This window comes from Microcaecilia unicolor, chromosome 6 (assembly GCF_901765095.1).
Source record: "Microcaecilia unicolor chromosome 6, aMicUni1.1, whole genome shotgun sequence".
NCBI classification, from domain to species: Eukaryota; Metazoa; Chordata; class Amphibia; order Gymnophiona; family Siphonopidae; genus Microcaecilia; species Microcaecilia unicolor.
The window spans coordinates 315,416,403-315,438,768 of record NC_044036.1 but is presented as its reverse complement, the minus strand read 5'-3'; the positions used below and the strand labels follow the sequence as shown (position 1 = coordinate 315,438,768).

The 22,366-nt window shown below is 41.4% G+C and overlaps 1 protein-coding gene across 1 annotated transcript in view; it reads right to left on the bottom strand.

Moving 5' to 3' along the window:
• Positions 1-5,381: 5,381 nt before the first annotated feature.
• The window catches only part of SRP68 (signal recognition particle 68), a 70,854-nt gene continuing 53,869 nt past the window's right edge, over positions 5,382-22,366 (bottom strand). The window contains exons 13-16 of the mRNA XM_030208223.1: positions 17,664-17,793; positions 10,180-10,255; positions 9,429-9,481; positions 5,382-9,139 (exon numbers count right to left, since the gene is read on the bottom strand). Of these exons, the coding sequence (XP_030064083.1) occupies positions 8,912-9,139; positions 9,429-9,481; positions 10,180-10,255; positions 17,664-17,793 (487 nt within the window). The 3' untranslated portion in view covers positions 5,382-8,911. The remainder of the gene's footprint in view (positions 9,140-9,428; positions 9,482-10,179; positions 10,256-17,663; positions 17,794-22,366) is intronic.

The following is a 22,366-nucleotide window of genomic DNA, read 5'->3' as shown; positions in this document are numbered from 1 at the left end:
TGTGGGACCACTGGGAGTGTGGCCCCAGTAACCTAGAAATCACTGGGGATAATTTGAGAGTAGGAGACTGTGTTCTAGTGTAGAGCACAAGCGGCAGGTGCAGGTGGACCCGAGCTGTGCTGGGGATAGACCCTCTAAGTGGCCATGGGGTAACCCCAGGCAGGTCACTATGCATTTCATGACACCCCCCTAAATTTGTGCTTGAGGCAATGGAGGGTCAAATGACTTGTCCAAGATCTCAAGGAGTAGCATTCAGAGTTGAACCCAGGCTTCCCTGGTTCTCACAACTAGAACATAGGAGGTTCTGTTGGCTATAGGTGCAGATGAGAAAGGGGGGCCATAGTTGTTGTTCAAATTGCTGAAATTGTAATGTCACCTTACCAGGTAACTGAATTTGGGTACCAAGTTGACAATAAAAGTATCCTTTTAAAAAAGCTGTAACACATATATTATCATGCACTCTTGCCAGAAGATTCATGTAGGACAAACCTCCCAAAATGTTTGCATTAGAATGCTGGAGCACAGAAGATACTTGGCAACTTTTGAAAACAGGTACTCCCTCGCTATTGCACTGTGACCAATTTCAACATTCAGTTTGACTCGTGAAGACATTTTATTATTGTTAAACTTCTACCCCAAGAGGTAATAGAAAAATGTCCATACATGGAAGCATGACACCCTAGTTGTAATACTGTGATATTAGCACTAGAGGTTTTGGCAGCCATTTAGATCCCAGCAGCCACAAGGCAAGAGCAAGTGGGCATTGCTCCCACCCCACTAGGCACGGGGACTGGGTCAGAGATGGGGGGTAGGAGTGGGGGCAAGAGTAAGGGCAGGGGGCCTTGCAGCCCAACATCTATTTTTCAGGGCCTTCATGCCCAATGTGCATGTAGTGGTGGTGGAAGAGATCTTTGAGGGAGGCTGCCACGTCACACTTGTGCTCACATGTGGGGCCTCCTTGGGGGGGGGGGGGGGGTCAATTTGGTGAATAGCGTCAGAGGTTGGATGATGGAGGGGAGTTATAGAAGCTTTTTAAAGAGGCAGTTGTGGAATGGTGTCTGGAAAGGAGAGGGAGGCAGGCATCAGCGTAGGACTGTGATATAGGGGGGGGGGGGGGGGAAATAATGCTAGGATCAGGGGGCAACATTTTTAGAAAGTTGCTCCTGCATTCCTGTGGGTAAGGGAAGTATATCCCCCCCCCCCCCAGCTTTCTAAAATTGCTGTTCAATCAGGACAGAGGGGCTGGAACATAAGTACATAAGTAATGCCATACTGGGAAAAGACCAAGGGTCCATCGAGCCCAGCATCCTGTCCATGACAGCAGCCAATCCAGGCCAAGGGCACCTGGCAAGCTTCCCAAACGTACAAACATTCTATACATGTTATTCCTGGAATTTGGGATTTTTCCAAGTCCGTTTAGTAGCAGCCCTGTTCCTATTTTACAAGAGGCTTTATATTGCGATGAGTTATAGGAGATTCTGACAAGACTGGACAGCCAAATGGCAGATGAAATTTAATATGGATAAAGTAAAAAGTAATGCTGTGAAAGAGTGTTTTAAGCCTGTAAAATAGATTGGATATTTTCCTGCCTGAATTAATTCTGAAGAGTATTTCTCTAATTTGGCAAGCAGATGGTGCATGTTTATGCTTAAAGCTGTTATAGAGGACTTTTTTATTTTAGGTAGCACACAGATAATAGGAAGAGCCTGTAGTAATGTGACCAGCTTTTATTTGAAACTTGACTGGTCCAAGCTCTTATTGGCCTAGAGTTTGAAATTATCCAGCAGATGTTGGCTGTTGCTTCAATCTTAGCCCAGGAGGAAAGAGAAATCTCTTTGCTGAGGCTTGGTGAATTATAAGTCCTGACCTTCCCAGGTACTGTTTAGACATAATATAGATGTTTAGGTGGTGTTATAATTGATCCATATTTCAGTTACCTGTTATTGTTTACTGACTGCACATTTTTTGTTAATTTGTTCCAGTGTGACAATAAACCTGTTTAGTTTGTTCACTCTACTGTCTGGACTTATAAAGAATCATGGTGGTTTGTGTGTTGGGTCAATGAGTGCTTTCTAGGAGCTGTGGGACGCAGTAACCTAGAAATCACAGGAGATAATTGGAGAGCAGGAGACTCACCCAGAGGCAGTTGTGACCCAGTTGGTGGGAGGAGGGTACTAGTGTAAAACACAAGGTGCACATGCAGGCTGACCTGAGCTGTGCTAGAGCTAGCCCCTACGTGACCAGTGGTGGCTAGACATTTCGTGACAGATGCATATAGGGAAAATAATCCCAACCACTGGTACAGAATGATGGGTTTCCGAGTGAGATGTTGACACCCAGTAAAAGGATCCTACAGTCACCGTAGACAGTACATTGAGAGCCTCAGCTCATTGATCAATGGTGGTAAAACAACATCAACAAATAAATAGGGTAGAGGAAAATAGCAAATATACTTCTGAATTGATCCAGTCTTTTTTTTTTTTGGGGGGGGGGGGGGGGTAGGGGGGATGGTAGTGTAGGCAGGAGTTAAGTAGTAGGTGCAGTTGGGGTTGCTCCATACTAGACCTAGAAAAGTTTGGTTATTTATTCTGCATCACAAATCAAAGCAATTTAAAATTACATATTAAAAAGCAGGAAAGTTACTATAATTGTCAATAGGGAAGAACACACAAAGTAGTCCTGACCACCACCAAAACCTCAACCCCTAACCCATATGGGCCAATTAAAAAGAGGTAAGTTTCTGGCAGGGATTGAATTTGACAAGATGATTCTTCACATAAGCACTTAGGGAAATTATTCCATAAGTACAGGGCCAGGAAATATCACTTCAAGCTGTGACAATGATAGTGAAGGAAGAATCAAATGATGATCATTAATGCAGCAAAGAGCACAAGGGACACATAGAGAAGTTACTGAAGCTAAGTAACTAGGAGAATGATCACAAATGGCCTTGAAAGTCAAAACAGCTTATACTGAAATTGAAACTTAATTGGTAACTAATGTAGACAGATTAATAGCAGACAGCAGTGGTCAATTTTTTAAGCACAACAGAGGAAGCGAGCTGCAGTATTGTATAATGTCTATAAGGCACAGAGAACAACAACAACAAAAAAAAAAAGGCTAACGGAGGTTAAGATGCTTCCTCTTGGAGAAGAGATGGTAGATGGGAGATGTAAACCTGTGAAATCATGAGTGGGATGGAACATGAGAACAGGTTAAATGGGGAATGGTTGTTTAACCTTTCAACTGCTACTACTCTCATTCCACACAGGATTAAGCTGTAGCATATGCTGTTGGAAGATGTGGTCAAGGTAATTAGCAGAAGAAGGTTTAAAAAGCATTTAGACAAGTTCCTGGAGGAAAGTTTATGAAGCCATGAAAAGCCACTAATTTTAATTAAAGTGTAAACGATATAGGATCCTGTCAGGAACTTGTGACCTGGACAGGAGGCCACTGTTGGAGAACAGATGATGGGTTTGATGGTCTAACATGGCACAGCACATCATACATTCTTATTATGAATGTATGCACACAGTGCTCTCACATATTCTTTCCCTTCAAAAGCATGGCTAAAAATATTTCTCAAGTAGTAACGCTAGAAAGTTATGTTCTCTTTGAAGAACAAGGTTCTCCTAAAGTGCTAACAAGAAACTAACAATTGTAAAGTGGATAACTACCCCTGAAATACAAAATATTACAGCTGTCTTCTGTAAGGAGGTGGTAATAGGCACTCCAAACTGCCCAGAATACGGCCGCCAGACTCAGATTTGGAAAGACTAAATATGAAAGTGCAAAACCACTGAGAGAAACTGCACTGGCTCCCACTGAAGGAACGTATTGCGTTCAAAATCTGCACGATTGTACACAAAATCATTCATGCAGACGCCCCACTCTACATGCTAAACCTCTTGGATCTACCTCCCAGAAACGCCACAAGATCATCCCGCTAAATTTCTCAACCTGCACTACCCCAGCTGCAAAGGACTGAAGTATAAACTGATGCATGCTACTACCTTCTCGTACATGAGCACGCAGCTCTGGAATGCATTACCCACAGACTTGAAAGCAATCAATGAAACAACTATCTTTCGAAAATCTCTGAAAACATTCCTCTTCAACAAGGCCTACAATGAACACCTATAACCTCACTAAGTCACCTCACCAACCCACTCAATCATGAAAGCTCACCTTATACAACTATCCTAAGCACTCCCTTCCTTCTTCCCTTCCTTGATCGCTACACATTACTAACTGTATCAGATATCCTGATATGACAATGTCAACAAATTTATGTAAGCCACATTGAGCCTGCAAACAGGTGGGGGAATGTGGGATACAAATGCAATAAATAAATAAGTAAATTTGTGGCAGTTCCACTTTTAACAGAAATGGCCATAGCCATCTAAAGACTGATCAAAACAAGCTGTAATAAAGGCAAAGCCATAATGTACACTTTTGGGTAGCTCCAGTTGAATCTGTTGGAAAATGAATAGTTTCACACAAAATTTATACCCTAGTGCAAGATTATACCAAAATCCTGCAAAAATATAAAGCTAAATACTACCAACCCCCCCCCCCCCCAAAAAAAAAAAAAACGTTTCAGTAACATATTTTTCTTTATCGTGTTCAATTCTATCATCCTGTTAAGAGAGAAATACAAAATACGACAAGGCATCTCACATTTGTTCACTTCCTCTGCTGCTGCAGCTGGCAAATGAACCAGATGCATCCATCATTCTGTGTTCACTGCAGTGAGGCACAGGTGAAGAGTAACCATACCACACATTTATACAGAACCCTGTCTGATTTTGCAGGGCACTTTCTCCACGTACCATGTTCCAAGACATAAAGCAGCTCTGAGGCTCTGTGAGGAACAATAAATTCTGTGCTTTTTATTCTGCATTTCATCCTTTTCTCATTTGCGATTGTATTTCAAAGGAAACACTGTGCATATTTTACTATTTATGGATAGTTCCCTGGTGCAACCACCATTCTTCAAATTATGCTCAGAATACAATGTATAGTCTACTACACAAAGCTCAGGAGCAGGTTCCAATAGTAAACCAATAAGGCTTAACATACCACTCCTATTAAAAGTGCATCACAAAGGCACTAACTCTGCCCTGATCCTTGTTAAATGTCTGCCCAAACTTGTGAACAGGCTACTTCTTTTCAAAATGCAAAGTGATTTTTCTACATTCTCTGGCTACAAGAACCTTGAACTCTTCCTTAGCATTTCAATTAACATTTTAAAACAGAGAAAAAATATGTTCTTCTTGCCATGACAATCTCCTTTTGGCTTCTCATCAGTTATGTGTCACAGCAGTTTAAGGTTCAAACGACATTTGACCTTTTTAAACATTTGTAACAGCAGCCAGAGATAAAACAGAGCACCATTTAATCGGGAAAGACTCACTGCTTGCAGTCTGTTTGAGGGGTGTAGGCAGGAGTTCATGGAAAGTACAGCAATATGTAATGAAGACAAGGCAGGAGAAATTTATTATAAACATTAAGACAAATAATATTCAAATCTGAGTTAATGTAAAACTCAAACAAGGAGACAGAAGTTTAGAACCATGGCCATTAACTGAAAAGAAAAAAATAACCCTAGACATGAGCCCTTAGGACACTGTCTCACTTTCAGAGACATTTTTCATTAAATAAGAGGACGACACAAATTATAAACTTTTTTCTACCTCCTGTTAGTTCAAAATCTATTACTTTGATAAATGAAAAATAGTCAATTTGAATTTCATACTTACAATTGTTTTTTCCTTAAATAAAGTTCTTTTTTTTTTTTTAATACGAGCAGAATATTACAACACCCTTCTAGATTAAGAAAAATCCCTAAATAGTGCACTCCTGAAATAAGGTAATTTTTTGTCCCTTTTGAAATTAGTCAAGGCAAAGTAATATACATGGTTTCTGAACTGTGTATATATTTCATTCTGAAAACAGAGGGGTAAGATGAACAGGTTTACAGCTAGAGCTTTAGTAAATAATAGGTTTAATATATTTTATTTTTCAGTTGTATTTACATGACTGCCATGGAAAGTGGAAACCTTCTAATCTCATTAAGACAATAATGCTCTTGCCATGGAAAGTCAGCAATACTACTGCAAGGGGTAAGTGGGCCAGGGGGTCTGAGCACTGGATGAGGGATGTGGGGGAAATCCTGAGGCATAAGATTTCCCTTTGACACCAACACACTCTCTCTCTGTACCTTCCCATATTTTTAGGAATAGATTAAGAACAGGAATACTGTCATTATCCGAGTTTCCTGATCAACAAAGAACCGTAATCTCACATTATATATAAGAGGACTAATCTATACCAGATGACAGTCTTTTCTTGGATTTAGAGATACCAAGAACTGTAAGAACAGTACTACTTTTTCTGTGCTTTTCTATCCTCCCTCATGGTTGTTTCCTACTGTAACTTTTTTGTTAAGATACGCTACATGTAAAGCAGTTAATCAAAATCATCAATAAACTGACCTTTGGTGCATGAATACCATATCTGATTTAAGATATCCTTGAAAGCTGTTTAGTAAAATATGATTATTCAAAACATATGAAGAACTGATTGCACTTCTATAGCAACACTCATCCAAAAGAGAATTGTGATGTGATTTCCAATTGAAGATACAGTTTTAAACGCTACATGGAAACAACCACTGAAGACGGGGAATGATTGGAAATACTCCAAGCAAGCTATCAGCTCAGAACAGTTGGGTAATGAGAAGTATGCATCCAAGGTCATGTAGATAAGTCAACATAGAGCCCATAACACACAGGTCACGGCAATCTTCACGCCCAAGTATCACATCCTCTCTTCATACTGCTTAATGTACTAGTCCAAACGAAGGTTCCCAACAACCTTGCACCAAGACCCATGCAACAATCTGAATCTCACCGACTTAATAAGGGAAAAAAAAACAAACCAACCAACCAAACAGCTGGTGTTTTTAAGAAACCAGGAAAACATTTCTTCGCCAAGTGAACTACGCTTAGGGTATATTTTTGCTCTACTTAGTCAATGGATTAAGCTGTTCTTCTGTCTCTTCATATAGCATAAAACTGTGAAGGGTTCACACTGAGAAATATTTACTCTGGGGAATGATGGGTGATGCACGTTACACCTGAGACCAGATACATTAACTAAGAAACTGTTAATATGGCATGAATATTGCAGGTGGAAATTATTCCAAGACCGTCTTTACAGCCATATCTGTTTCTCAAATGTTTTGCTGGCACTGAGATTGATGCAAAGAGAAAGAAAAGAGAATCAAAGGAGCATCAGGCTCTTGAAAGTTTTCTGGGCTCAAACTGCTTAGAACTTGGGCCCCAGCCATTATGTATTAGAGCATGACAGAGGTATCAGCCAAGTGGTTTCAGAGGTGTGTGAAAAGCAGCCTTTGCCTTGGGCAAGTAAACACAACATCTAAATGAAGCTAGCTATGGGAGCTCAAAAGCTTGGGAACATAACTATGGCTATTTACGTTGGTTCTGCCAAAAATATTAGAACCTATAATGGAATCAAGAGGGCAAATAAAGATATTTTGGACGGGAGAGGGGCAGGTGGCAAGTCTGTGTCTATGGTGCATACTAAATTTGAATTTTTTTTTTAAAGGTGCATTTCACTACATATATATATATCCTGTCGCTCAGTCCATCTGTCTGTCCACTCTCTAGTTGCAATTTGCTGGCATCATCCCTTATTGAAGTGCCAGCTCTCATGCCACGTTTCAGCCAGATCCAGCCACGGATGTACACGGAACATTGCAGGTACAGGAACCCTAAAACAGAGAGATTATGAAACACACTGCTCCGCATGTTACCTTTTGTAAAGTCCCACATTACACGATTTGTAGCATTTAAGATCATTTTATGCAGAAGGTTGTCTCACTTTCTATAACAAATTTAAAAAGTGTGCATATGAAAACCATATCAGGAAAAACTGGCCTCTGAAAGCAAGATCCAACCTATGGTAATGCTGTTACCTACGTGATTCTCAAAAATAACCTTTTAAGGATCAGCGGAGGTTGTAATACATATTCTGCCATGAATTATACTCTGATAGTAAGGTGGAATCCAACATTACAGATTACGCACTTATGGTCCATATTAGATTTGGCAGACAGCAGCAGAGCTCATGTACAGATATGTACAGAAGAAAGCCCAATTAACTTTTTGTGAGCAATTGTGCCTATCTGCCTGGCAAACATATCCCCCAAATCATGGAAGATACATATTCCAGTCCAGCAGGCTCAAATTAATGACCAGACACACAAGACTAGGTGTCTCTTGTTTTATCATCTATGATGGGTCACTAACAAAGTTAACAGGGCATTTGGTGAAAAATCACCTATTTGTTAGTGAAAATTTCTTAAATACACTGCTTCTTGATGAAAAATGGCGCATGAGGGACAAAATAAGGTAGACTAAGGAACAAAGCACAGTCAACAAAACCAGCTTGTTATCTTAGCTAGGGAGGAGCTGCTTCTCCCACCTGCTTTTGCAAGTGTTAACTTAGACAGCTGCCAAATTAAAAAATTGTCTTTCAATAATCCATTTCTCTCATTAATCATTCACTTTAATTTTGAAGAATACAAAGTTACTGGTCCAATAAGAGTGAGTATTGACCTTCAAGCGGTCTGAAAATAATTTCCAGACATTTCAGCATGGACCATATAGGAGTTCCTCTGCTCTAGATGTTATGATTTTTCCATTAAGTAGAAGGTGATGGTTCTTCTAATACAAACTAGTCCGATGTAAAGTATGCAACTGGATAATGCACTGAGAAGACCATATCCTTCCAGTAAGGTTCAAGATGCCACGTCGATGTCTGCTGAAACTTCACAAATACAGAACTGCTCCCCACTTTTCCTCCTTCATTTGGATCTCCTTAATTAACCTCTGAATCCAAAAATGCCCTTGATGTAACCAGTCAGGCCGCTTTTCGCCTTCTGCTCCACTTTGTCTTCCAAGGGCGGGAGAGTCACATGGTTGAGGGCTAGGTCAAAGAATAGAGGTTTGCATGGGATGGGCTGAAAGCCAGGGGGGAACTGTACAAGGTTGGCCTGCTTGGTAACAAGAGACGAATCCAGGCAGAAGATCTCAAGGCATTCAGAGAGAGGCTGCGAAGAGAAAGGCATGGGTGGGACAAGAGACAAAAAAGTTGAGGACAAGAACTATAATGAAACAAAAACAGCATTTATTTTTTTCTATTCCTTCTCCCTCCTGTTCAAAGTACCTGTTTTAAATACAGCTGAACAGTGAGAAGACTGGAAAGTCTGCCGCAATTTCAATACAAATTATGAAAAAGTAATGATTTAGCATTTTGAACTAGAACACACATGTTGACATAAAAATGTAGTCTTTTCTGCTCCCATTCCCAAAAATACACCTGGGAGGCACAGTTCTTACCTTGCTGTCTTTCACTTGGGAAGGAGACTCTGCTTCATTGGTGTTGTCTGTATCTAAAAACAATTCAGAGGAACTTTGAACAGCACTACTTATGGCAAAGGGATAGTTGGACTATTTAAAAAGAAAAGCTAACTGGCAAAATACAAGCTTCACAGTTTATGTAAGAGTGTCTGACTGGTCATCAGACAGACAGGTCTGCAACAATATTATCTTGAGCAGGGGGCTCTATAGCGGTTGGGTGGTAGCATATATTCTCTTCCCAAAACCTAGCAAGTATGGGGTATGCAGGCATGGTATACAAATGACTGCTCCCACCATCTCTAGGAGTCTCAAGTTATGATTCCTGAAGAATTGATAGTGTCTATAGTTTATGGTTCAGACCGACAATCTTGTCTAACTGGACAATAAACCTTTCATTTACTTTGCTACAATTGCTGGCATTTGACAAAAACAATGGCCTACGAAACAGCTTGTGCTGCCCTGGAGAATTTGCGTCCTCAATCCTATCAAGATAATGCTGGAAAGGTTTTGACCACACAATTCATGGAAGGCACTAGAGACTATTATTCCCTCATCCTATCAGAGCGAAGGGAGAGAGCAACAGGTTTGAATAGATTAGAAGTGACAGCCATATCATTAAGATAGAAGTTCGTAGTGTCTATAAAAAAAAACACTACTTTAACTGAGTGATTGGAATGACAGTAAAGTGTTTATAACCACATATTCCAAAACAGATTAGTTCATGGCTTACCCAAGATGGCAGCTGCCTGCAGAGAATACTTCTCGGCATTCACCTGTGTAATCAGTTCCTGGACATCCGGCAGGTCCTAAATCATTAAAAAGTAATTTTACTTGCAAGAAATTCAAAGCATACAAGATCATTACCCACCTTTTTGAAGAAATTTCACCCAAGGTGGTATACAACATATTAAGATTACTGGTGGTGGAGACAGGGAGGGGGAACAAAACCACAAAATACAAATAAATACAAAAAGTATATTAACAGTGAAAAGGTGGAAGGGTTGGTGATGGGGGAGACTGGCTTGTCAAGAACAGGAACAAAGCCGGTCTAGGATCTGGATTTAACACTCAGCTCACATCCTCTGCTCTACGGTGCAGAGGGGAGGGAGAATGGGAGGGTGCCTGTCATGTAGCCAAATTTCAGCTTTGGCACGGAAACCAGCCCAAAACAACCATTCGGCCTCGTTTTTGTTTTGGCTGAAAATACTAGTGCATTCTCGGCTGAACCAAAACTTTTTGTGCTATGTCCTGTGGCTCCCTCCCCACCAACCCCTGAATAGAAGCAGCTCACTCCCAGACCCACCCATAGGCCCTTTTCTTCCTCTGGACCTATTGCTCATCCCCTGGTATCTAGCTGGGGCAGGAGTGATCCCTAGTTGTGCTGCGTATGTCTAGTAGTGCCCATGGCGTTGCTGCAGTGAAAATGGCTGCCACTGGAGGTCACAGCAGCCATTTTTGAGACTGGAGCCAGCATGGGCAGGAGTGACTAGTAAGTTACTCCTGCTCTGACTAGCCACTAGAACACCAAGGGATGGAAGGAGGCTGTTCATGTTTTGGGGCTGGGTGTTTGGGCCACCCTTTACAAATCATCATACAACAGTGACACATAGAGGCTACTCTGAGGCCACTGGCTGAGGACTGGAGCTGCAATGACTGGACTGAAGTTGGGAGGAGCTATGAAATATGGGAAAAAAATTCCCAGACAGCTGTTAATGAAAGCTTATTGAGCCAGATCCCAGACCTGGTTCAAACTGACATTTAATCCTCAAGGAGAAGGAAACTGCCAGGTAAGGAATAAAACAAAAATAAAAAAAATAAAATTACAGAATGCTGATTTCTGGAATACTTAAAGGAAACTGGAAAGGTTAAGACTGAAATGTAGCTAGCATGGCAATAGCTGAATAATTATGTACACATAAGTAATAGTCTTTCTGCATGGGCATCCTTAGTCCAATGAAAAGCAGCTGTGATTATGGTAATATTTAATGGCCAGTTATCATCCTAAAATGCCTGTTTGCCAAGATTCTCATTCAGTACGTCTGGAGCTATGCCCAGAGTGTCAAGATAGTAAGTACTAAAGCCAAGCCACCGATGTAGCAGAAGCCTTAATTAATTAATTTGCAAGAACTAATTAATGCATTAATGCAGTTCTGGGCCTTCTGGGTTAAAACTTTTCAGTTAGGTGGCTTCCCAGATGCTCCTAGGTTTATAGCTTCTGGATACTCTCTGATTATGGAATTAGATTTGGTAATTTATTTTTCTTTTTAGTATCAAATATATGCCAACAAGAACTAGATTCTGAATCACTCAGCAGCAGTATGCACCACCTAAAAACTTTCCAAATCACTTGTCAAGGGTTAAATGCTACTCAATCTGAAGAGGAGAAACCCTTAAGTCCAAGTACAGAAACAGAGCATTTATTTGTTCCATGGGTAAAGATTATGTCCTTTGGAGCAGCTCTTACTCTAGACATTGGTGTCGTTACTAAAGCAGGTGCCAACTGAAGCACTGGATCAGACCCCGTCTAAAAGCACCAGATAAAAGTCATACTACTAAACTTTTAAGCTCGAATCCTAAATAGCCATCATGCAACTTTTAAATAATTCTACATAGAAATGATGGCTGACTATACTACCTATCAATGCCAACTACTAAGCTCTACAATCTCAGCTAAACTAAGTCTTTTCTTCAACAGAAACAATTCCTGACTCAGTCACAATGTATTGTTCATTTACTGACAATCTGTTGTCTGTACATGAGTGTATACACCACGATACAAACTAGTGCCCTAAGATTAAGCTAAAGTAATCCATTTGGTCTTCCATACCAGAAAGCAAAAGGGATCATTTGGATTCCTAGGTTCTGCAAGAGAGGCTGGAATGTCCCCAGATGATCTGGATCCGATTTCTTGACCTGAAAGACTGGTTTTTTCCCTTTATAGAATTTGTCAGGTGACCGATAAGAAAATCTAACAAATATGGAAATTTACATAACAGTCCCTGGACAGAGAGAAACTTACCTTGTATTCCTACATAAGCGCACAACTATGGAATGGGCTCCCAAAAGCTGTGAAAACAATCCACGGCCACTTGAACTTCAGGAAATCACTAAAAAAAACTTACCTTTTCAAAAAGGCCTACCCCAACGACCCCACGTAACCCTCTTCACCTACCAACACAGCATGACTATGATCGAACAGGACATCACGCAATCTTCATCCATTATGACCCTCCACTTATACCTCATACGATCACTATACAACTTTGTATTTGTTATCCACCGACTGGGCAAACGCCTTTGACGGTACTATGTAAGCCACATTGAGCATGCAAATAGGTGGGAAAATGTGGGGTACAAATGCGACAAATAAAATAAATAATCTCATGCAAGTCTGACCAACAACCAAATAGAGGAGGCAGACTCACTGATGTAACTTACTAAACAATATGTTCCATGCTGCAAACACTGCACTGACAGCAATCCTAACACCAACACAGGCAGCATGATGTATTTTACACAAGAACCTGTGAAAAGCTCACTGGAATTGCTTGTGAGAAAAAGGTTTACTTAAGTTTGATGGTTTGACCCTAAGTGGGATATCAAAGCAGTGTACAAAATGAAAAGGATGTAATAGTACAATGAAGAATACGAGCAACACAAACAGAAAATTTAAGCAAGACAGACGACATACATAGGGTTATAGATTCTGCTGTAAGCCAACAGTATTCGACAAGATCAGTCAGTCCGAGTTATTTATTTATTCATTCAGAACATTTATACCCCGCTTTATACCACTTAAAGCAGCCTCAAAGCGGCTTACAATGAACTGATGAATAATTACAATGACAATGGAAAGGGAGGGAAAATGCATTGCAAAGCGTTGGCCAGAGCTGAGAATTCAATTACAAATTGATCTGAATTGGAGTAGAGCAAGGAACCAGAGAAAAACAAACAACAGGAATGATGAAATTAAAGTCCAGGATGGTCCATAGATACGATGGTAGGAAGGACTTCAGTTGATTGAACAAACTGTGGCAGGATGAGAAGAGCACCCAGACAGGCCAGATTGAGGAAACCGGCTGCAGAAGAAGTGGAAAGCAGCTTTTCAACCGTCTTCTCCTTAGATGGATGCAGCAACCAGGCGACGCATTTCCCGAGGCCCAACAGCCCAGCCACAGCAGCCAACGGAGTTAGGGAGCAAAGATCAACAATTGAAGGCCGTATGGAACAAGCAGCCTTTCAGCATAGCTTTAAGCTATCATCTGGGAATGGCATATGTAATGGGAGAACAAGATGTCAAAGACAAGGTGCATAATGTCTTGCCAGACCCTCGGTTGAATTTAGAAAAAACTGAGATTACTGACTTCAAGGAGCAAAGATATGCAGTTTCTCCTGAAGAGATTTGTAAAGCTGTGACATGGTCTTTACTTTCTCTAAGCACTATAGGCTAAATGTTTTAGACAGAGGATAGTCTTTGGGGCAGCACTTAGAATTGGGGTTTCTGGATCCTGCTCAATTTAAGAGGTGTCCTTGTTACATCCCACATGCTCTGGATGGTCTGCTCTTATCTACTAATTTTCTTTCACAAGTCCTACCAGTCCAATCCAGTCTGGTCTCTGCGTCTAGGGAAAATAGTAATTTGCTTTGTTACACAAAGACTGAGTGGATCACCAGCTCTCCAACTTTGCTCTAGGCCATTCATCAAGATATGGATGAACCAACATACCCTCTCTGAATAGGGTCATGGCCGCCATAACCACCGCAACCTTTGAGAAGGCTCGGGGGGGGGGGGGGGGGGGGGAGTATGTTGGTAAACCAAGGTTAGGTCACCACTATCAGTTTCAAACTCTACCACCATAACACTCATGCATCTCTGACATGGCCCCAAACAAGAATATGGAGGTATGCCTCAAGGTCTAAGATTGGTAGGAATTCTCTTTTGCACACTGCTGAGAGCTGTCAGTTCACTCCTTTCAAATTCAGGATGGAGTAGAAGTGGCCTTCTTTCTTCAGCATGACAAAGTGGCATGTGGCCCACTCTTCTTGGCATGGGAACAACCATCCTCAAGTGTTTCAACCTTTAAATATTGGTCAGCCCTGCCACTTGTCTGGTGCTTGATAGGAAGACATGATAAATCTGAGGTGCTAGGAAAATACCAACATATAGCCTCTTCTAATTTCATCCAAGACCCAAGATCCTCAAGAAATTCAGTCAGATGACACCCTATCTGCTTGGTTGAGAGGACCCACAGTCTATCACTGGGTACCTTTGGCAGAAAAGGACTCTTACCAACTTCAAGTCTTCTTCAAAAGAGAAGCTTACCTCTAAAAGGCAGCCTACTAATCCAAGCTTTAGAGAAATGCTTGTCATCTTTTTGCGGTTATGACTGAGTAAGCTGCATGGAACCTGCTATGAGTGGGAAAGCGCGGGGTACAAATGTAACAAAAAATAAAAAATAAAACAAACTAATGTCCCCAAGAGGTGCAGAATAATGATGCACCTATGGAAAGCCCACCCAGATTGTAACCCCATTTGGAGTCCTGACCCACAGTTTGAGGAGCACTGCTTTAGAGGATGTATCTATTGACCAGTTCTTTCCTCATAGCAGGTGTCTGGTGGTAATGGACACTACCATACCCCTGGCTGAAGTCCAGGCGAGACTATACAAAGTATCTGCCACAAACTGAACTGCTTCAGCTTGACAGCTTCTCTTGGACGCCAATGTCCATCTTTCAAAGGCTCCTCAAGAAGCTGTCACACTCAGTGCAATCAGGCTCTGGACATGTAAGAACTGCAACCACAAAAGCCTGCTTCAATGACTAGTTTCTGGTCCTGAAGATCCTTAAGAACCATGCCATCCTCCAACAGAATAGTTTTTTTCTGGTTACTGTTTAACCAAGGCATCCACCTTAATTTTAAGCTGTCCTCTTCTGGAACCAATGGGTAAAGCTTACCCACAAGTCCTACCAACTCCGAGATCCAACTCCAGTGCATTCCACTCCATTGAAGTGAGGGCCTGGATGGCATGATGAATTGGAAAGGCTTCTGTCAGCTTACAAACACCCTCCAAAATGAATGTTCCTGTCTCCTGTCCTGGTAGCTCCAAGATGTACCTCAATTGCCTGCAAAATCACTGCTGGTAGCTGTTCTTGTTAGAAAATTTGGACCACTGTAGTGCCCCATCCCCCTTTCCCATGGGAATTGTCTTTGCTCTCCAGGCTGGATGCACAATAATCAGATCCTACACCTGATGCCACAGACCATGCCGTCCATTCCTCTCAGAACTCCAGGCAAGGTTTCTTGGCCTGAGAGGCCTCCTCCAAGACCTGTGGCTGATCCATCTCTTCTGGAGCCAAATACAAACTTCTGGATCTGCTTCAACAAAAATACACTTAATGCAAGAGGAAGACAAATCCTGGGGAAAAAGCTTCACCTGGTGCCAGAGACCTGGTCACATCAGCAGAGCTCCTAGCAGCTCTTTTGGGAAATAAGACCGCCTCAGGTAAGGCAGGATCTGGAGCCAGAGAAGGGGAAGGGATGGAAACTTGAGCCCTGACATGGAGAGAAGATGGCCACTTCTCCTGTGTTTTCATGACTGGCCATGTGCTCCTTGAGGGGACTTCAGTTTGACTTTTCTCCCTCACCAGTGGCCTCTCAAAATCCATCCTTAGCCCCAATGTTGCACTGCTATGCCCCTGGTGATCTGCCACTCCTCTGCAACATGAGCTGCACGGTCCAGAGCTACCATGGCAGCCTCTGTATTGGCAGCAAAGCTTTGCTTGTTTTGACAGTGATGCCATGCTAACCCTAGCAAAAGGCACAGTGCCACTAATCATGTGACCCCAATGACAGCCATCACTCTGCTGAAGACTGTGCTGTATCTGATACTCCCTCTAATCAGTGATGTCAGAGTTTCCCAGCCCCAAAACCTGTCACTTCTGGCGCTTAGTTAAGCAGAACCTAACAAAACCTGCAGCCTCAGCACCTGTGCTGCTTCTGGCGTGCTTTAGGCCATAAGGGAGGTAGGAGAAAGGCGGTAGCAAAGTGCCTAAGCCACCTCCCATTCTACTGCCCCTTTACCAGCTGCAGAATGGAAATCCCCCCTACAGGTACCTAGGTAGCTTTTTTTTCTTATTTTTAAAGAAAGAGCTTCAGAGGACTCTAGATACCCCCTCAATTGGATTATTAGTTCTCTAATTGGATCCAGGACCTACCAGACATGTTTAGAAACCAGCTGCTCAGAATGCCCATCAGAATCTGCTGGATACAGAAAACAATGAAGAGCGCACAGCTGCATGGTGCCTTATACATAACAGGGTTCACAGGAGTGGCCTAATGGTTAGCATGGTGGACTTTGGTCCTGGGGAACTGGGTTCGATTCCCACTGCAGGCACGGGCAGCTCCTTGTGACTCTGGGCAAGTCACTTAACACTCCATTGCCCCAGGTACAAATAAGTACCTGCATATAATATGTAAGCCGCATTGAATCTGCTATGAATGGGAAAGCGCGGGGTACAAATGTAACAAAAATGAAAATTAACAAAAATTAAAAATGTGCTCATTGTCTCCATTTACTGGCTGAGGGGCATAACCCAGGTGTTCTGGTCTAGTGGACAATAAGGAAATTGTGTTTTCACAGCAAAGGTACTGTTGCTGGTACCCTTCCCATCTCAATCAAAACACAGTTGTACAACTGTAGAGTGTCAGCATGGAAAAGCTGTAAGAGTGGAGAATCCAAGCAGACAATGGATAGGAAATGATTAGATTAACACTAGAAAGATATCAAACACCAATCTGAATGTTTTTTTTTTGTTTTGGCATCAGAGGAGTGTGTCTTATCAATTTATTGGTGAAAACCTAACATTAAAAACCTTAGATATATTTCAGCTGCCAGTCATAGAAGCTTAACTGCTTGTATGATATTGATGACTTGGATAAGGTGCAATATTTTACAAACAACCAAGTTTTTCCAGCTGGGATAGTTCCTTAGCAATGTACACAGAATAACTGGGCAGACTAGAAGGGCTAAGCTGGTCTTTATCTGCTGTTAGAGATATCAACTCACACAGACAGCATTAAAAACAAAACAAAAACACCTCAGGATTCTTTCTGCTGAGATTACACTGAACAGAAGAAACTTTCATAAAGGAACACAATAAATCAAACCAAAAACAATAGCAGCCTGTAGCACCTATAAAATATGGTTCTCGTACTTTCAAACTTTTCTTTGCAGCTCCAGCCTGGGTCTGAACTTCACTGGCATACTTCAGAACACGATCATACAGGACAAGAGCTTCACTCCACTTCTTCACAAGAACGTAGGACTGTGCAATAAAAAAACACCTAGAAAGGCATAATTAGACATCACCATTATGCTCTTTTTGTCAAAGTGCACATTTACACAAAAAATAACTCATAAGAGACATTAAAATCTGGTCACCAAATTACCATAAAGTGAACAAAATGACCAAGCTGTAAAGAAATTTCAGTTCTATGGTCATCACCTTCCTCCAAATGCACACATACCACATTTCCTATAGTTCAAAATCAAACCCTCATTTTTGTGTAAGCATATAATACACACACAAAAAAAGAAATACTTATCTGATACATTGATAAAGATAATTGTTTTCAAAATTAAAAATAAATAGTTCCAATCTTCCCTCTCCCCCACAAAAAAAAATAAAGATGAGTTTCATAGTGCTGATGGCTTTATAGTTCAAAGGTAAGACAATCACTTAAAAAAAAAACCAAAAAAAAAACAGCTACACAAAGTAATCTGAATTTTAGGCTACTTTGAAAGATATACACAATTTGCAGCCATCAGTGTTGTAGGTATTTTCTCTAGTAGCCACAAGCTTTGATGGTTTCCTATGGAACGATCCTGCACCTGTAGCAGAACAATTTAGCTAAAAATAATAAAAAGGACAAAGAACTAATGTGGACTTAAAAAAAAAAAAAAAAAAAAAGTCAGATGCCCCAAAACAAACGCCACAACAGCAAACCCCCCCAGAAACCAAACATAGCCTGCATTGGCAGATTCATAGTGCCCTGAAGAATCTCCCAAAAATGTAAGAGCCATAAGCACATCATACTGACGTTTAGATGAATAACTTGGATTCATTATAATTAAAACAGTATCAGTTAATATATAGGAAAGGGGGAAGAGAAGGGATTTTGGATCAGGCTCATGCCTTTTTCAGTTGTAGTTCAAGATGAGTTACATTCTCCTATTGTATTTTCCTCTCCTAGAAGTAGTGGAGGGTTTTAGGGGCCATTTTACCAAGCTGCAGTAAGCACTTGTGAGCTTACCATGGTACTTTTGACATGTGCACACACTACTGGTACAATAACATTTTTTATTTTGTTTTTGCTAAGGGGCGTCTGCTCTAATTAGTGCAGCCAGACTGCCAAGTGCTGATTCTCACGTGAGTCTTTACCACCTACAATATCATCAGGCTCATGCGCTAATGGCAAAATTAGCACATGGCCATTAGTAGAAAAATTGGCCATCTTACCGCAGTGGTAAAAAAATGGCCTATCACTGCTTTGTAAAAGGGCCCCTAAATGACTAGCAAGGAATCGCAGTGGCATATGAATAGGGCTTCTCCTGTTCTCACGTTGCTGCTCTAACCATTAAGCCAGTGTTTCCCAAACCTGGTCCTGGAGGCACCTCAGCCAGTCAGGTTTTCAGGATATCTACAACGAATATGCATGAGAGAGTTTTGCATGCAATGGAGGCACTACATATTTATTTATTGCATTTGTATACCACATTTTCCCACCTCTTTGCAGGCTCAATGTGGCTTACAATACATCATGAATAGTGAAGTATAAGAAATAAACATTTAGCATTACAGAGGATTTTGGGTAACATGATAGTGAAAAAGCATGATATTAGTATAGCAAGCAAACGTTATGAGACATTTCTGTGGAGGGGTTCACATGTGTTACTCTTTGTGGTATGGCTTGTTAAAGACATGTGTCTTCAGTAGTTTGCGGAAGTTAGTTCGTGGATCGTTTTAAAGTTGCGCGGTAGTGCGTTCCAGAATTGTGTGCTCAAGTAGGAGAAGGTTGATGCATGCATTAGTTTGTATTTTAGACCTTTGCAGTTGGGGAAATGAAGATTGAGGAATGTGCGGGATGATTTTGTAGCATTCCTGGGTGGCAAGTCTATCAGGTCTGACATGTAGGCTGGGGCATCTCCGTGAATGATTTTGTGAACTAGGGTACATATTTTGAACGTGATGCGTTCTTTAAGAGGGAACCAGTGTAGCTTTTCTCATAGGGGTTTAGCATTTTCATATTTTGTTTTACCGAATACGAGTCTAGTTCTTAAGAATATTCATTGTGGATAGTCTGAGAACCTGACTGGCTGAGGTGCCTCCAGGACCAGGATTGGGAAACACTGCATTAAGCTACTTTTCCACATCTCTTGAAAAAGCCAAGAGAACCATACTAATTGGTTTATTTAATATCAAGCCTTTTTCTCCATTCTGTACTACTCTTTTGATCTTATTCCAAGAATGTTTTGTTTAGTTCTGATATGTTTCATGCTTTTGAGAATAAAATGTGTGTTGATTATGGACCAGTCTTTGTTATTATATGTCCTTCCTTGTGTCCATCTTCTATGGGTATTTTTTTGTGTCTTTATATGTGCACATAATATTTAAAATAAAGTTTTTCTACTGTTCTGCTGGGCATATAACTCAATTTATTAATACATTGTATCCCACTGTTATCCAAAAAGTTTTGGTTCAAAGTGGAATACAATTTACATATTAGGTGAGAATTAAAAGTACATAAGTACATAAGTAGTGCCATACTGGGAAAGACCAAAGGTCCATCTAGCCCAGCATCCTGTCACCGACAGTGGCCAATCCAGGTCAAGGGCACCTGGCACGCTCCCCAAACGTAAAAACATTCCAGACAAGTTATACCTAAAAATGCGGAATTTTTCCAAGTCCATTTAATAGCGGTCTATGGACTTGTCCTTTAGGAATCTATCTAACCCCTTTTTAAACTCCGTCAAGCTAACCGCCCGTACCACGTTCTCCGGCAACGAATTCCAGAGTCTAATTACACGTTGGGTGAAGAAAAATTTTCTCCGATTCGTTTTAAATTTACCACACTGTAGCTTCAACTCATGCCCTCTAGTCCTAGTATTTTTGGATAGCGTGAACAGTCGCTTCACATCCACCCGATCCATTCCACTCATTATTTTATACACTTCTATCATATCTCCCCTCAGCCGTCTCTTCTCCAAGCTGAAAAGCCCTAGCCTTCTCAGCCTCTCTTCATAGGAAAGTCGTCCCATCCCCACTATCATTTTCGTCGCCCTTCGCTGTACCTTTTCCAATTCTACTATATCTTTTTTGAGATACGGAGACCAGTACTGAACACAATACTCCAGGTGCGGTCGCACCATGGAGCGATACAACGGCATTATAACATCCGCACACCTGGACTCCATACCCTTCCTAATAACACCCAACATTCTATTCGCTTTCCTAGCCGCAGCAGCACACTGAGCAGAAGGTTTCAGCGTATCATCGACGACGACACCCAGATCCCTTTCTTGATCCGTAACTCCTAACGCGGAACCTTGCAAGACGTAGCTATAATTCGGGTTCCTCTTACCCACATGCATCACTTTGCACTTGTCAACATTGAACTTCATCTGCCACTTGCACGCCCATTCTCCCAGTCTCGCAAGGTCCTCCTGTAATCGTTCACATTCCTCCTGCGACTTGACGACCCTGAATAATTTTGTGTCATCGGCGAATTTAATTACCTCACTAGTTATTCCCATCTCTAGGTCATTTATAAATACATTAAAAAGCAACGGACCCAGCACAGACCCCTGCGGGACCCCACTAACTACCCTCCTCCACTGAGAATACTGGCCACGCAATCCTACTCTCTGCTTCCTATCTTTCAACCAGTTCTTAATCCATAATAATACCCTACCTCCGATTCCATGACTCTGCAATTTCTTCAGGAGTCTTTCGTGCGGCACTTTGTCAAACGCCTTCTGAAAATCCAGATATACAATATCAACCGGCTCCCCATTGTCCACATGTTTGCTTACCCCCTCAAAAAAATGCATTAGATTGGTGAGGCAAGACTTCCCTTCACTAAATCCGTGCTGACTTTGTCTCATCAGTCCATGTTTTTGTATATGCTCTGCAATTTTATTCTTAATAATAGCCTCCACCATCTTGCCCGGCACCGACGTCAAACTCACCGGTCTATAATTTCCCGGATCTCCTCTGGAACCCTTCTTAAGTGAAAAGTACATAGAATTTTCAGAGAGGTAGTCTGTTTTTGTCTGCAGAATTTTCAGGAAGGTAGTTTTGAGGTGGTAGGACGATTTATGTAGTTGTGTGAAGGGTATTGATGAGGTGATTTGTAGAGGTGGGATGTTGATTTTTGAGGAGGGAAGATGATTTATGTAGTTGTGTGAAGGGTACTGATGAGGTGATTTAAGTAGGTGGGATGTTGATAGGGATGGGACGATGATAGAGGTATGACAATAGCTTGTGTGGCTGTTTGATGAGTTTTGATGAAGTAGATTTGTAGGGGTGGGACATTGGTGTCTTATGTAGTTAGCTTTAGAATTTGGCCTACAGTGCTATGAGCCATCATTTGAAGTTATCCTGGGCTCCACCCCTTCCTTTTTAGCCTCTCAACCATGCTCAGTTATCTTGGTAATAAAACTTGGCAAGAAGCCTCCACAAAACTGCTGCCTGGCCTGCCTGCTTACACCCCCCCCCCCCCCCATCCTTTTTCAAAACCTGTTTAACAAGAACACATTGGTAGGACTGGCTACGAAAAGAGGACCTTTCCAAAACTTTAAAATACCAGTTATCACTGCATTATATAGAAAAAAAACACTAGTAATTTGGAAGCAAAG